The sequence below is a fragment of the Micropterus salmoides genome, unplaced genomic scaffold, assembly GCF_014851395.1.
Source record: "Micropterus salmoides isolate LMB-PRFRI ecotype aquatic unplaced genomic scaffold, ASM1485139v1 Ms_hic_scaffold_3, whole genome shotgun sequence".
NCBI classification, from domain to species: domain Eukaryota; kingdom Metazoa; phylum Chordata; class Actinopteri; order Centrarchiformes; family Centrarchidae; genus Micropterus; species Micropterus salmoides.
This window is the reverse complement of record NW_024042261.1, coordinates 17,259,737-17,276,883: the sequence shown is the minus strand read 5'-3', so window position 1 is coordinate 17,276,883 and position 17,147 is coordinate 17,259,737. Positions and strand designations below refer to the sequence as shown.

General features: G+C 39.0%; 1 protein-coding gene and 1 long non-coding RNA gene across 3 annotated transcripts in view; one reads left to right on the top strand and one right to left on the bottom strand.

Moving 5' to 3' along the window:
• si (sucrase-isomaltase (alpha-glucosidase)) overlaps positions 1-17,147 on the top strand; it is an 85,544-nt gene that overhangs the window by 55,622 nt on the left and 12,775 nt on the right. For both annotated transcript variants that reach the window (XM_038693779.1, XM_038693780.1), the window contains 9 exons: positions 70-198; positions 392-505; positions 624-686; positions 891-1,007; positions 1,104-1,194; positions 1,330-1,468; positions 2,262-2,395; positions 2,610-2,644; positions 3,290-3,406. In XM_038693779.1, the coding sequence (XP_038549707.1) occupies positions 70-198; positions 392-505; positions 624-686; positions 891-1,007; positions 1,104-1,194; positions 1,330-1,468; positions 2,262-2,395; positions 2,610-2,644; positions 3,290-3,406 (939 nt within the window). The remainder of the gene's footprint in view (positions 1-69; positions 199-391; positions 506-623; positions 687-890; positions 1,008-1,103; positions 1,195-1,329; positions 1,469-2,261; positions 2,396-2,609; positions 2,645-3,289; positions 3,407-17,147) is intronic.
• LOC119883216 lies at positions 3,413-13,724 on the bottom strand. The gene is made up of 3 exons (XR_005440606.1): positions 12,648-13,724; positions 7,453-7,503; positions 3,413-6,232 (listed from the first exon to the last, which is right to left on the bottom strand). It is a non-coding gene; the product is annotated as an uncharacterized LOC119883216 (long non-coding RNA).

The following is a 17,147-nucleotide window of genomic DNA, read 5'->3' as shown; positions in this document are numbered from 1 at the left end:
GAATTTTTTATTAAAACAAAGTCAGTTTAACTTACAGTTAATTTGAGCTTTAACTGGCGTCTGTTGCAGGATGTGCAGTATGCAGACATTGACTACATGGAGCGTCAGCTGGACTTTGTCCTGAACCCGGAATTTGTTGGTCTGCCTGCTTTGGTTGACCAAATGAGGGGAGAGGGCATGAGGTTCATCTTCATTCTGGTAATGCCATTACATTGTCAACTATTAACACAGTCACAGGATTGGGCACTCAAGGATCAGCAACCACAGGGCAGGTGTAAATATTAAATGGATATATAAAAGCTTAGATCTGTAAAGGCTGAATGTTAAATTGCTGAATCACTAGCCACACTCTGCTACTAAATGCTCAGAGTTGTGTGTATTATAAATCTAGGATCCAGCCATCTCAGGCAATGAGACTTATTACCCTGCCTTTGAGAGAGGTAAAGCAGCGGATGTCTTCATCAAATGGCCCAAAAACCTCACTGATGGAATTGTGTGGGGGAAGGTAAGAGATAAAATAGTGTAAAAATATAAAAGCATGTATTGATAAAGAGAGATCAAAACCAACAGACAATATTATGCTTTTGCAGTTTATGGTTTGTGATTCATCATCTTTTTTGCAGGTCTGGCCAGATTTCCCTAATGTCACAGTAAATGATTCTCTGGACTGGGATACCCAAGTAGAGGTACAATATTTTCCATATATTGATCATTTCTTAACCTCTGACAAGTATGCCTAAACATCCCACGATCTGAAATTGCGTCTTATGGCATAATTAAGGGGATACAGTGAGGGACAATTAAAATGCATGAGATCTTGTGGGCTGTGTTGGGTTGTTAAGTTTTCAGCATTTCATTTCCTGATTTCCATTTGACTGTCCCATTTCCAGAAATACAGGGCCTACACCGCGTTCCCCGACTTCTTCCGCACGACAACAGCAAACTGGTGGAAACAAGAAATCCAGGATTTCTATGAGAAAACTATGAAGTTTGATGGCATTTGGATTGTGAGTGAACCGAAAGAAAACATTTTAATGAAGTAACCTTATTACCTCATTCTGCCTGGTTTTCATTTCAATTTAATTCCCCGTCTTCATCTGTAGGACATGAATGAGCCTGCCAGTTTTGTACACGGCACAGTTGGAGGGAAGTGTCTTGGTAATCCACTTCTAGAGAACCCTCCATATATGCCACGTAAGACACACACACACAATTCTATTTTTGGTTATCCTTATGTAATTAGATTATTATGCTATAATATCAACATTAGGAGCATGCCTTTCAAGGATTATGTTTTGTGTGTGTGTTTTTTTTTTGCCCTCCCAAAAGCGCTGGAGTCTAAACAATTCGGCTTAAACCACAAGACGCTATGCATGAACAGCGAGCAGATACTCAGCGATGGAAGGAAAGTCAGACACTACGACGTACACAACCTCTATGGCTGGTCCCATACCAAGCCCACCTATGAGTAAGTGAATATGTATCTATATTTGTGAGTATTTGTATGAGTGTGTATGTCTTTGTGTGTCACCTGTAAGAGGGCAGCATTCTTTTTAAACATATTTTTGTGCAAAAGTATTAAACGTTCACATGAACCTAAACAGATGACAGTTTTAATGTAGATTTAATATTTTAAACAAAGCAAACAGGACACATTTTCTGGCAGATGTGCATGATGCCAAAGAACTGTGTTTGTATTGCCTACTGAACCAGACTACATTTGGAAGTAGACAGATTTGTGTAATAATTTCAGTGTACATAATCTGAACAAAGTCATATTAGATGTAAGTGAAGAGTAAAGCGGACAGAAAGAGCAGGACACATATTTAGAAGGAAAAAGCAGCCACGGGCAATGCATAACTGATCTTCCAGCAATACACAGAAATACAGTCTCATCAAACCTGTGTGATAATAACCACCATTGTGAAACTAACATTGGTCCTCGTGGGGAAATTTCCCTCTCACCATAGGGAGTCCAAATTGCAGAGTCTGTGCATCCCCAGGCTACAAGAGAGCCTGGGGATGCTCTGCACCATTGGGCCTTGAGCCCAGGTGCTTCAGCTTAGGAGCCATTTAATTTTAGCACCGTGCTGAATTTAACAATCACTCTTAATTGGCTAATTTGCTTCTGAAATGAATATACTTAATTTAAGAGGGAGAAGATCATTTTACATTCAACTTGTCGTTAGTTTACTGTATGTATGTCTGTGTGTTATTTCCATGTGCAACTTAAAATCACTGAGTCTCTCTTCTCTGTGCAGTGCCCTGCTTAGTGTCACAGGTAAAAGAGGCATAGTGGTGACCAGGTCCACCTACCCCTCCAGTGGAAAATGGGCTGGACATTGGCTGGGAGACAACAATAGCCAGTGGGACCAGCTATACAAGTCCATTATAGGTACATATACTGTAAATATACTCTTGGGGACAGCACTTCTTATAATTGGTTATGACAGTCTGCATTGCAACCAGTAATCTGACAATATTCGTGCCTTGCACACTTATGAGAAGAGGGTGATGTGATGAACCACACATTCTTGCAAACTGTGCAACATTGATGAGAAAAGGAATCTTTAATTTTGCATGACTCCCCGTTTTCCTTTGTTTTATAGGCATGATGGAGTTCAGTTTGTTTGGCATCCCTTACGTAAGTATCATCATCTGATCTTTTTGACAAGACATAATCTTATTGATGTGACCTTGTCTTCTCTAAGTAGATTACAGCAGCCTGAGTGATGTTATTTTTTTTGCTAGGCCCTTTGATCAAAGGACATCTTGAGATACAATGTGAGGCATGTCATTACAAGCCCCGCCCCAACCGAAAGTCCATCATAACCTATAAAAATGTGTTATTGATTGAAGTTGAGTCTTTATTGAAACTTACAGTTTTACGTTGTTTTCCTGGCTTGCTCTGTCTTTCCTAGTACGCCCCTCTGTCTCTCTGTCTCATTTATATCTCTTTCTTTCCCCTCACATACTATCCTTCTTACGTCTTTTATCTCCTAATTGAGTCTAATAATAATTATAATCTGACACCTTATTGATCCCCGTATGGTAAATCATCTGCATCCCCCCAGCCTAGCCACAGGGTCAGATACACAACTCTTGCAGTGTCTTGCTCAAGGACACTTCAAAAACATGATGCATGCAACAAAAGTAGTGTGACCTATGTACCTATGGTTGGAGGGTGCTCTTTCTGGTTGTACCTGCACCCTGGCACCCATATTTCTGTCCATCTATGCCTCCTCACACACACATACATTTACACTTTTTGTCTGTCCCTCTTTTTCAGACCGGAGCAGACATATGCGGGTTCTTTAATAAAGCTGACTATGAAATGTGTCTTCGCTGGATGCAGCTGGGTGCCTTCTATCCATACTCACGCAACCACAATGGCAAGGGTAACATGGTGAGTGAATTCAGAACAGGAGAAAAACACTCACATGCAAATGTACTGGGCTTTAAACCCACTTAAATCCAGTGTCCTACCTTAAAATACTTTTGCTCTTATTCGTGGTTGTTTGCTTCATGCTGATGGCCAACTAGCAGCCAGTTTTTCTCTAGTCACTAGGTACATTTCTCGAATCATCCGTAACATTTGAAAAACAGAAAGTGCATTTCTCAAAACAGTTTGTTCAAGCAGAATCACACAATGGATTACCTGCAAAAGCCTGTAACTTGCTCAGAATCCTTAGTTTATCTCTCAAAAGTAAATATTTGTGTCAACGAACATGTCAGTGTTATCAGAATGACAAGTCCTTGTGTCATTGTTTACAAACAAGATAGTCAAAATGTTTAGCCATGATTCCAATATAACAGTGTAAGTATTTTCAGATGTAAACTATGGCTGAGGTTTTGATACACAAGGCAGCACTTTTTCTGTACGGCATTTATCAATTTCAACAGTACAAAGTTACACAATACTGTATTTGGGAGATTAATTGCAAGAGATTGGACATGATTCACATTTGTGCCTTCATTTGTTGATAGAGCATATCATTGCGATACAGAAAGGAAAAAGACAAGACTGTTTTACAGCACTGTGTAACACAACAGGATCAATTACAAAATTAGAAATGTAAACATGGGAAACACCCCTCACTTCCTGTCTGTTGGGCCACAGGTTCTCAACCACGTCATAAAAGATTTCTTCATCAGTTCAGGACACACTTACAAAAAAAGACGTGTATAGAAAATATGCTTGACAACCATTTTGCACATAGTGAGTTACGCAATGAACTTATCTCTAGATGTTTTGGGGGGTGAGACTATTTAAAAGAGAACCAGTATAATACATTGTGATCAACATGAAAATCAATCAATAATGTAGGGAACAGCACACAGTTGCATAAGTGTGTCAAATCATTCGCAATTTGTTCAGAAGAATGAGAAATTGCTTTTATCATGTGCACAAGTGACTAGATGATGTGGAGGTGGAACAAGTAGTTTTGAGAATTTCAGCTCTGATCTCAGTATGTTCCAAAGCAACAAACTTTAACCACTTTTACTGTACATTCAAAATGATCATCAGAATAATGTCACATATCAGCAACCACAAATGTTTGTTAGGGCTTGTTAGGGCGCTGTACAGTGGCAGCCCTTGAGTGATGGGTTAAATGCAGAGAATAAGTTTCACTACATGTGTGTGGCCCTGCGATGGACTGGCGACTTGTCCAGGGTGTACCCCGCCTTTCGCCCAATGTCAGCTGGGATTGGCTCCAGCCAAGCGGTTGACGATGGATGGATGGATGGATGGATGGATGAACGGACATGTGTTTGTGACAATAAAGTACCTTTACCTTTACCCTACACATCAAAGAACACTTCTCCTTCTGTGATTTCTCAAGCTACAGAAACATACCAAAAGGGCTGGATGCTTCAAATTTCTTTCTGCCACTTCACACAGTATAATGATAATGGTAAAATAATAATTATTTATAAAAATGAAAAAGAGAGGAACATATGATTCTACTGTTTGCCACAGTTGCTATCTTAATTGTTTTACTACCAGTAATCTAAGAAATACGGAGGAATATAAAATTGAAAGTAAGAATTTTTTCAATAATCATCCACAAATGGGTAGAAATTCCAGCAACCCCATGAACAGAGTGATACAGTACATTCACAGGAAGTAATAATATAAGAATAACTGGAACTCTGTCAACCCTACCCAACACATTACAAGTGTTGCATTCTAAATGTCTTTAAAATCTTTTTAACAACTCCACAAAAGGAGTTGGATGCTTTCAAAACTTGCGAGAACCCTGGCCTTAAATGTTCAGTGTTTAATATTTAGGAGGATCTATTGACAATAATACAAAATAATATCCATAACTATGTTTTTAGAGGTGTTTAAAGACTTTACATAATGAACCCTTATGTTTTTATTACCTTAGAATTAGCCATTTCTATCTACATTCACCGCGGGTCCCCTTACATGGAAGGCACCATGTTGCACTGCCATGTTTCTACAGTAGCCTAAACGTACAAACAGCTCTACAGAGCATGTTTTTTTCCTTCTTAAATCTTTATTGCAAAAAGAGAAATAAAGTGTACATGGAACAAAAAGAAGTATTCAGAACTTTAATTCGGGCAAAATCACGTATTGCATATACTGTACATATTTGCAAAACATGCAATTTGTAATATGGTTATAACGGTTAGTTTGCTGTCCATGTAGAGTGAACTAATGGCATTGCTAATCCAACAAATCTTTGTAGTAGCGTCCATGTTGATTCCACATTCCGACTTAATAGCACATGAACACACACTGAAGTCGGAAGAATAACTTCACAACTCGGGAAATGGAACCATCTGAGGAGCATGTGAATGCACCGTGAATCGCTGATTACCCTCACCGCTAGATGCCACTAAAACTTACACACTGAACCTTTAAATGGTACCAAAGTGGTGCTCACTGTTGCTGAAGAGATGACCAAAAATCTGATCCCCTGCAATGTTCTTGTGCTCTGATAACAGGGGCTCAGGTTGTATGAATTTAGCTGTACAAATAAAACAGTTACCAAAAAACTAAGCTGCTTTCTGTACCCGTCTCTCTTAATCTGCGTCTGACGTCCACAAACATACAGATAGACCTGTTTGGTGGTGTAGTGTCGGTGGCATTCATTCTAGTGGTGACCTTTAAGAGCGTTGGAACACATCTGAGAAATCCAATAACACCCGTCCGGAGATCGATCCCAGCAGGCGAACTTTCTCTGCACTGGAGTCTGCAATACTAGACAGGACACAGTTGTGTGTGTGTGTGTGTGTGCGTCAGTGCTTTTTAACGGCATGGAGTGGGGATATAATTGAATTCTCAAGGTGATCTGGGCACCACTGCACACCACCTAACCTCCCCTCCACACACACATGCACCCCACGATTACAATCATTTAATAATGGCTTGCTAATGGGTGTTTAAACATGGAGAAAAATTTACAGAAAAAACAGGCACATGGCAGGAGAGGGGGGCACAAAATGACAGTTTGAGAGGAAGAGACAAAGTCAGGAAGACAAAAAGTAAGAGGAATGGAGAGATAATTGACCCGTCACTAAGCCACGCCCCGAATACACAGCTGGCCAATCACAGCGCAGTATAGGACTCGCTCTAACTGAGGTCCGACACTTTCGTAGCTGCACTCCATTGAATCTAATGCAAAAAGAGCCGTTTTCTAGCTTTTTTCGGCTGTATTTTTCTTAGATATGGTCAAACGCTGTTCCTGGGGCACTTGTAATAGTTAAAGTCGCTATCCAGAGACGTTAAAAGGAGAAGTACAATTTATTCTCTTTCCAAAACCTAAAATGAATCCAGAAAAATGTCGGCTGTGGATCGTTCCTAATGTAATGTTAGTTAGCTAACGCTAGTAAATTCCTACTGAATGTAACATAATAAAGCGATATTGTTCTGCTTCTTAATGATTGTAATAATGAATAAGGGCCTACCCAGCTTTACAGGAACAGTGTTGATCGTTCATATCGTTGTCTTTTGTCTCAGTCGTCGGGGGATGCGGTGGTTCACTTGTACTGTGTGATCAGAAGGCTTTAGCTTCTATCTTTCATTTTTTTTCAAGTTTTCAGTCTGAGTCAGTTTGACAGCCTGAATACAACCTTCAAAACTATAATGCAACTGAAAAACTGTCTGCTTCTTTCTGAGATCGCTTTTTCCAACAAATTTGACAATATGTCTCCGGGGAGTGCAGTAATAGACAGTGACAGCGCCGACAGTTTGTCGGACTTAGCAACAGTAACTAAGGGGGGGGGGCTTAGCGAAGGGTCAGTTGGTGGGAGAACAGTAGATGTATTTATACCAAATGGGAGGAAAAAAACAGAAGGACCATTAAGTCAAATACTGAGAGAGAAAAGATGAGGGATGAAAAAAATGACGAGTTCAATGGTGGCAACACAGGGTGGTGATAAGGATGTTAGAGCTGGGACAAGGCTAAATAAACAACTTACCGATTTTGAAACATCTCCGTTCAAGTCAGAAGAGGGATGTGAGAGCGAAGCCTGCTTGTTGAGAAGAGAGAAAAAATTTACACACAAACCAGGACAGAGAGATGGGAAAAAAGGGAATCAAGGTCAGCTATTTATGTAGTCTACTGTAAAAACTGCATTATTTTTCCAGTCAGCCATATAAAATCCCCAATCATCAGACAGTTAGTGAACCTCGAGTCTGCTTAACAAGGCGTTTGACAACAAGGTATTAACACCACAAACCAGACTGGAGGCTACACAAGGTCAGCGACAGTGGTGAGAAAAATAGAGAGGAGAGTTTTTGCAGAGTCATTCCCAGAGCCCCGTCACGCCTAGTGTCTCTTTGCCCTCAGACAACTTTCAATATTGACCTTGAGATAATTTCACTGCACCAGCAATATACTGCAGTGCCCACAGTCTTATCAGAACTATGCTAAATTAATTAAACAAGATGTATTCTCCACCAATTGGTATTTCAATGGTGTAGTCATATTGGAGTTATGTATGTTGTTAATCACCCAAAAGGACATATAGTTCATCTAAATATATTTTCTTTTTATGATGGGAGCTCTGCAATGCAAAGCAGAAGCTCAAAGGTTTATGAGATGGGGCGAGAGAGTAGATCCCAGACAGATAAATGAAGAGAAAGACCAAGTGGTGGTGGTGGTGGTGGGGGGGATTAGAAGGGCTGACACAGCTGGATAACTTAATTTTTCCTCGAAGCAGCGCGTTTGATTTTGCCCGCACACACATATGTATCGGTATACAATCAGTGTCTGTCACAAGACCTTTTGCCATAAATGTGTCGATATATTAGGTGAATTCATTAGATGGATTTTCCGTCTGCTTCTCATTCCTTAGCACTCCCTTCTCTCATCTCTTCATCCATCCTTCCTCAGGCTTTCCTGGAAAGTCTACCTTGAGGGCCCAGCAAACAGTGCTGTAACTGTCACGCCATGCAAGATTTGTGTGACTGAATGTTAAAAAGTATGAAACAAGTTTTGGGAGATTATCCTGTTGGTGATCTCACCCTTTTAGATAATGATGGCATCAACACCGAAATCTTAAACATGTGCGTGCTGGATTAACATTAATAAATAAGAAATGTTGTGAATTTTTCTCACTACTAAAATCAATATTGCTAATGTGGCCTTTTTAGTTAATGGTGATGAATATGCCCTTATTCATCCATGTTCACATCCCACAAATACAATAATACAAAAGGAACAATACTTATTTTAGGGCCGTAGCTAACAATTATTGCGTTGATTGTAATTAACCTGTTAGTTTATACAAAAAAAAAAAGTTTTAAAAAATTTAAAAATATCACAATTTTGCAGAGCTGTCCAACGGCCTAGAACCTTAAGATATGTATCTTGGTATAATGATATTACAAAGAGAAATACCAGGGAATTATTGCTTTGCTTTTGAAAGAAGACGGCTGAATGAGAGTACAGGGCACAAAATAAACATGTATAAGGAAAGGATACTGAGAACTCTATCTACGACTATCTAGCTTTTTACAAAACTGGGTGGGCTGCATTAGCTGGCAACAGAGGTTCTGCAACTTTGGGGTCTTTTTGAGTTCAGTGGTATCTAAGGTAAGCCTGAGCACAGTTTTAAATGTAGATATCATCTTTGCAGTCTAGGTGCCAGGAAGGTGTAAGAGCAGCAATAATATTTGATTGATTGTTTGATCAGTTACAGTTCGCCTTTGTTCAGAATAGCTGCATCAAATCTCAGCACTGCCGCATATGTGAATAGATTCTGTGGTATTTCTTGGGTTTGATGTGACGTAATGGGAACTTAACGATGATAATCAGTTCACAATGTCTAAAATTACAAAATCTTGCCTCTTTGTGGCTGTGATATTCTTTCATTTTCTAGAGATGATAGAAGAGTCTGACATAGGATAATAGCAAGCCCCGACATAACTTCTGTATTTTTTGCTGCAACAAAATCCTTGCCAGCAATTGCGCCCCATGAAAGTACTACCACTGCCAGGCTCAGATTGTTATTATAAGTGCCTGACAACATTATGGACAGCTTACCCCAGAGATATACAATTTTTATAAAGAGTAAGATCCTTTTTGTTTAACCAGAAATAGTCAATAAATCGCCCCCGTCAAAGCCACCAGACTCTATTGATAAAAACAGTAATTTCACCTAGCAGAACACAGGAGTTGCTTGTCTACCGCTGCCTCGGTCAGTTTGTTTGTGTTCTTGTGTGATACAACACACATTGATTGGAATTGACATGAGAGAACAAAAGAGAGAAATGTCTTACAGTTTTTTTCAGTTGCTAACCTGCATTGGTCAAAACTCAAGTCACATTGTCAAAACTCTTCACACTGTCAGCGAAACAGAAGTGTATGTAGACCAAACTGTGAATCATTTTTCATTCCTTTCACACAAAACGCATTCAATGACCATTTTCTCCAAAATCTTTTCCCATTACTACTTCACCACCTGCCAAACACTATATATCTGTATATTTTTCAAATGCTAACACACTGTGTCAAAAACTGTTCAAAACACATTCAAAACAAAATGTTTGCAAATTTTCTGCATATTTTGATATATATAGAAAATCTTTGCAGAACATTTACATCCATTTTATGTTTGAATGTGGTTTTACTGTAAAACTGCAAGCTGAGTGTAAAGCAAGAAATGTGCTTATATTTTAGCAGAATTGGTTCAAGGGGATGGTGCATCAATTACAGACTGTGGTCATTGGGTCTCAGGTACCAGTGTTAACTATGTAAACAACTGAAAAAAAGTGTATTGCAGCACTGAAATGACAGGAACTTATTTTTTTCACAAGTAAATTACTGAATGAATTTCTGATTCATTCTTGTAACATATACTATAGTACAGTAAATAAAGTGAAAATATGTTACAGGTTTCTTCCATTTTTTGTCAGTCACTTTGGTACATTTGTAAAACTATTTGTATTGGTAAACTATGGCTAAACTTTTGATGACAATGATTGAAAATGCACAAGGCTGTACTTTTTCTGAATTTCATAGATACATTTCAACAGTACAGAGTTACAGTAAACATTGCAAGAGATTGGACAGGATTCACAGTTACACTTTTACTGTATGCACTGTAATTTGTTGACACCATGTCACTGTGATGCAGAAAATAAAAAAACAAGACTATTTTACAGTACTGCATAGCACAACGGAAACAATTTCAAAATAAGAAATGGAAACATGAAAACACCCCCTCAGGTTGATGTTCCTGTCTATTGGGCCACAGATTATTATTCACAGCACAACAGATCAGAACTTATTCAGTTTACTATAGGACACATTTACAAAACAAGTCTAATAGACATATGTAGGAAAATGCAGATTATGACGTGTTCAACCATTTTGCATGTAGTGACTTACGCAATGAACTTATGTCTAGATGTTTGGGGGGTAAGACTTCTCAACAAAGAACCAGTATATTGTAATACATTGTGATCAACATGACATACAGTAAGCAACTGATAATGTTGGAAACAGCAGACAAATACATAATAATTTGCATAAACGTGTCAAAGCATGTACAATTTGCAATTTCTCAAAAGACTGAGAAATTGCTGTTACACCACCTCCTCTCAGTCAAACATAAAATCAAACTCTCCCGCATAATAAACCACTGCAGCAAGATAATCGGCTCACCACAAACCCCCTTATTTGAGCTGCACAACCGTTCTGTGATCAGGAAGGCCACCCTGATCACAGGAGACCCCTCTCACCCTCTCCATCACTCTTTCCAGTTACTGCCATCAGGCAGACGATATAAAGTTCCACTTGACAGGAAAAACATTTACAAGAAATATTTCATACCGTCTGCAATAACCACTCTGAACAAAAAAAAACAAAAAAAACAAATAGACATTGTACAGCTGCTGTTGTAATGTAGGTTTTAATTGTGTGTTTGATGTATGTGTTTAAATGTATGTTTTTAAAGGAGCCTTGTCGAAGGAGAATTTCTGTCACCTTTTTTTTGGGACAGACAATAAAGCTATCTATCTATCTATCTATCTATATGATGTGCACAAGCGACTAGATGATGTGGAGGTTGAACAAGTAGAATTTCAATTCTGATCTGAGAAATGTAGCAAAGTGACTGAAAACAACTATATTATATAATGAAATACTGATTTATATGAAAATATCAGACACATTTCAAGGATAAAAGTTCAACAAATGTACGTAATGCTTCCTGTTGTTAGTGTTTTGTAGGTCAGTGTGTTATGAGTGACAATGTATGCTTTCTGAGTGGGTATTGTTGCCAGTGTTTTGGCTGAAGGAGTTTATTTTGAGGCTTATATGAAGAATTTTTGGTGGTTTGAGTGACTTTTGGAGGTAAGATTAACTGTTTGGCCAGGATGCATGTTGGTAATGCAGACTGTGTGAAGAGTTTTGAAAAAGTGGCTTCAGTTTTGACCATTGCATCTTAGCAATTGAAAAAAACTGTAATAAATTAAATTTGAAACTAACCAAACCTGACTTGAGCCTGAGCTTCATGCAACAAAACCATCCAAAGCAAGCCCTGAAACCAGATCCCTGTAGCTGCATTGCATCAGCTGTTTCTGTCCTCTCTCTAATTGTGAAAGCAACACAAGCCCATACTCACTCAGATTCATTTGATAAATCTCTCTATTCCTATCTCTTTCTTACACGCACGTGCACACACCTACACACACACACACACACACATACTCACAACATGGTAATTCTTCCCGGTGAACACATCTGATTGTAAGGCATGAGGGTGCAAAAGGAGGGTTATTGAAAAAGGAGGCAGGTGGAAGAACTTGTGGGTTTCCAGATAATTAAAATCTTGTAAATTTCCTCAGAAAATTAAATGATAATCTGGTAAACTCCTTAGGTCATAAGATAATAGAAATGTTCTTTATGCAATCATGTGCTGTTAGGTCTATACTTAGTAACCACTGGGCTAGAGTTAATAACTATTATCAAATCTGCCCAGCTAAATTGCAGCTAGGAAGAAAATGTCTGTCATATTTTTCCTACTCTCTGTGATGAATTAAATATTTTAGGATTGTTTTAATTGGAAGGCACATGGATATAGACTTCACACTTAACGGTATAACACACTGAGAAAGGTGCCCAAATGTGTGCATACGCACACTGTCATGCAAATGCAGTACTCACCAAGACATACACGCACACACACGATATCATAGGGAGGAGCATATGGTGAAGACACGCTTCAGATGAAAATCTTCATGATCCTCAGTGTGTGTGTGTGTGTGTGTGGGTGTGGGTATGGGTGCGTGCGTGCATGCGTGCGTGCGTGTGTGTGTGTACTTTACCAGACTGATTATTGTCCTCACTACAGTTCCAGAAAATGAGCTAATACATTTAGATTGGCACATATCTACAACACAGCAGGACACTGTGTCCTCTTTTTCTGTCCTTTACTCTTACGGGGACACTTGATGCCAATTAAAATGAGGTAAATGTCAGTTCAGTGTGGGACAGTGATGTTTGGGCATCATTTATCAGAATAAATGCACGAAGGCCATTTGAGTATTTCTGGAATGCTGCAAACTAGCTGGTATTGCTGTCGGTCCCTTTCATGCCAGGTAACATTTTAAAGGTATTCATTTACAGCATATTGTGAAATCCAAATAGGAGAGAGTCAACACTGCAAACACAATGACAAGATAAGAAAAAGGCAGCTGTGCGTGAATGTACATTTATTTCACAGACAAATCTCAAAGTAATACATTCACACTCCACTGGCTGTTTTTCTGCATAACCCTGCATGTCTGTGTGTATTTGTACTTGTAACGGAAGGAAATGAACCACATACAGAGCTTTTGAACTGTATATCTACTGAAAGAGTGAATCTGTTTACACAGGGAACTTGTTGCATCTCAGTCAGTGGACTTTGTAGAAATATTTTGACTTTTTGGATTTGAAAACAGGTTGTCCACCTATATGGCTACTAGGGGATCACCTAATAAACAGAAGGATTGATTTGGAAACGGAATATTGCAAATAATATGTATTAAAATAATACAATTTCAAATTTCACTATTAACTGTTCACCATCAACCGTAGCCCCACCCTCCTTAGTTACTGTTGCTAAGTCCAACAAACTGTCGGTTTGTTGGACTTAGGCAGGATGTACACACACTAAACAAGACTACAAAGTAGAACGGCCAAAGACTGACTGAACTGAAGGAACTAAATACTAACACAGATGAACACTGATTAACAGAACACAGGTGGAACAGATGATGATGATGGTAATTAACTAAACACAGGTGATGCAGATGAACTAAATGACAGAAACCATGGAAACAGATTAGTGGCTGGAAAACAGAACAAAGGAAGACGTGACAATATTACACACTTCAAGCACTTTTACATTTTTATTGCATTAAATTAAATTAAACTCTATATAAAAAATAAACAACTCTCAAACATTTGACAATATTCAATAGCTGGATTGAATGTAAGGCTTAAAGTCTTCAAACATTGGTTGTGTCATGTCATGTGTGACTTTACACGGACTTTAAGCTAGTTAGATGTACATGGCAACCACATAATTGGTTGCCATGTACCGCCTGCAGGGCTCACTGTGTGTGTTATGTGGATCATTTTAATATTTTCTGGCAAAGAATGTCTCTTTTTAAGACAGACGGGCTTCACCCTAACAAATGGGGCTCAGAAATGTTAGCTTCTCACATACAGCATGTGGTGCGGTCCACACATGACTTACGTGAATGACTAATCATTCATGCAGCACACCTGGACACACCACCGCTCACTGAACAGATCTCTGCCTCACTGCCACAAACAACTGTCTCCACCTGCTGGCATGTAAAGCCGTCTGCTCCCAGCGCTGTTCCAAAGACTTCTATTCCTGTCATCATCATGCATAGACCAGTAAACTGAAATGTGCACATCCCACACAGAAATATTAGTAATCTAAAAGGATTAGGACAACTGCACCAACTCCAGCACCCAGAACAAACTCATTTAAAATGGCTCTCTTCAATGTGAGATCACTTTCAAGTAAGACTTTTATCTTAAATGATTTTATCTTGTCTGCAAATCTAGATTTTTTGTTTTTAACTGAATCATGGTTGCAAATGAATGACTATAGCCAGCTAGCTGAACTGTGTCCGTCTCAATATCATTGTTTTAGTCAACCGAGGGTCAGTGGTCGTGGTGGTGGGCTAGTGAGCGTGTATAGGAAAAATTTAAAATGTCATCAAGTACGCTGTGATGAATTTAACTCATTTGAAGTTCTCACTCTTAAAGTTGGAGGGCTGCAACCTATCATATTTGTTATAATTTATCGTCCCCCAAAACCGCCTGGAGGATTTTTATCAGAACTTCCTGAATTTTTATCTACTCTGGTTTTAAATTATGACAGAATTGTTCTTTGTGGCGATTTTAATATTCATGTTGATGACCCTACCAATGTTACTCCAACTGACTTTTTAAATATGGCCACTTCTTTTAACTTCAAACATGTCAAAGGGCAAACCCATAACCGTGGTCATACACTGGACTTGGTTTTTACCCTGGGTGTCAGCATTTCCTCTGTGGAATTAGTGGACATGACCATATCTGACCACAGATGTGTTGTTTTTAGCTGCGATTCGCCTGTTACTCATGTCACCGAGCTCCGGGTGTTCTCGCATCTTTAATGAACAAAGTGTTTCAAAGTTTTGCGCATTCTTTCAGAGCCAAAGCCAACACCTGTCTGATTCCAACACCAACAATCTGGTCGATCACTTCAATCAAAGCTGCTTGTCGTCACTAAATATTACTGCTCCTCTAAAGGTTAGGCCTACGTCTAAAGCTAGTAAGCAACCCTGGATAAATGACAGCATTCGCAGCCTAAAAAGGGAATGCAGGAAAGCAGAGCGCAGATGGAAAAAATCCAGTCTCCAAGTCCATTACCTCAGTCTGAAGGATTTATTAATTAACTACAATAACATGGTTAAGGATGCGAGAACACACTATTTTATATAAATAACAAAATATTTGAAAAGTTTCAATCTGGTTTTAGGAAGTACCACAGCACTGAGACTGCCCTGCTTAAAGTCACCAATGACCTTTTAATGTCTGCTGATGAAGGTATGTGCTCAGTCCTGGTACTCCTGGACCTTAGCGCTGCTTTTGACACCATTGATCACAACATCATGTTAGACAGACTGAGGCACTGGGTGGGGATCTCTGGTACTGCCCTAGAATGGTTTTCATCCTACCTGCCAAATAGGAAGTTTTGCGTGTGTGTAAACAATTATGTCTCTTCGTTCTGTCCAGTTAAATATGGTGTGCCTCAGGGGTCGGTCTTAGGACCCATTTTGTTTTCCTTGTATCTGCTTCCCCTTGGACGTATTATCCATAAACATGGCATTTCTTTTCATATTTATGCTGATGACACACAAATGTACTTGCCCGTCAGATCCACAGACCCTGGAATGCTGAGTTCACTTAACAACTGCCTTTGTGAAGTTAAAAAATGGATGTCAAATAATTTCCTCCAGCTGAACTCAGACAAAACAGAAATCCTGGTCATTGGGTCCCAGCAGCTGGCAAAACAAATACTGCCATCTGCTGGTTCTCTAATAAATCACATTAAGCTTGTGGCAAAGAACCTTGGTGTTTGGTTTGATAGTAATTAAAATTTCGAGCAGCACACCACAAAGCTTGTTCAATCATGTTTTTATCAACTTAGAAATATAGCAAAAATTCGATCTATGTTAACTTTTAAGGACACCGAGAACTTTTTACACGCCTTCATCTCATCACGCCTGGATTATTGCAACAGCCTTTTCACCTGTTTAACCCAAAAATCTATTTATCGACTCCAGACTGTCCAGAACTCAGCTGCCAGGCTTTTAACCAGAACAAAGAAATATGACCACATTACTCCTATTTTAGCTTCATTACACTGGCTCCCAGTATGTTTTAGAATTGACTTTAAAATTCTATTGATTACTTTTAAAGCTCTTCATGGCCTCTCGCCTTGTTATATTTCTGAACTTTTAGTCCCATACACACCAGCACGTACCTTGAGATCCTCGGGCAGAGGTCTGTTGTCTGTTCCAGAGTCTCGACTGAAAACTAAAGGGGACAGAGCGTTTGCTGTCAGGGCCCCGAGGCTCTGGAACAGCCTGCCCGAGGAAATCAGGTCAGCTGAGTCAGTGAACTCTTTTAAGTCCCTTCTTAAAACATACTTTTATAGGAGAGCCTTTCCCGATCTTATCAGACTTTATTTTATCCCTTTTATTTTATTGTATTTAACTAGTTTTATATTTATTTTAAAAGTGTATTTTAGTATGTTTTCTTGCTTTTATCTTGTATTGTTTTTGTATTATTGTCTTTTGGGTATTATTGTCTTTACACTTGTTAAAGCACTTTGTAACTTGTTTTTGAAAAGTGCTCTACAAATAAAGATTATTATTATTCTAATTACCACGGCTAACGCTAGTCTCAACGTAGCAACTAAGCCATGGTAATTTTTTCAGCAAATGGTGCTAAACTAGCAATGGGGACATGGACACAGAAAAGTATTTTTTACATCAACACTGAAAATACTCGCTTACCTTGAATACACGATGAAGTTGCACCGAAGAAGCACAGGCCAAAACGGATCGAGCGCAAAGCGACAGTTATTTCAGT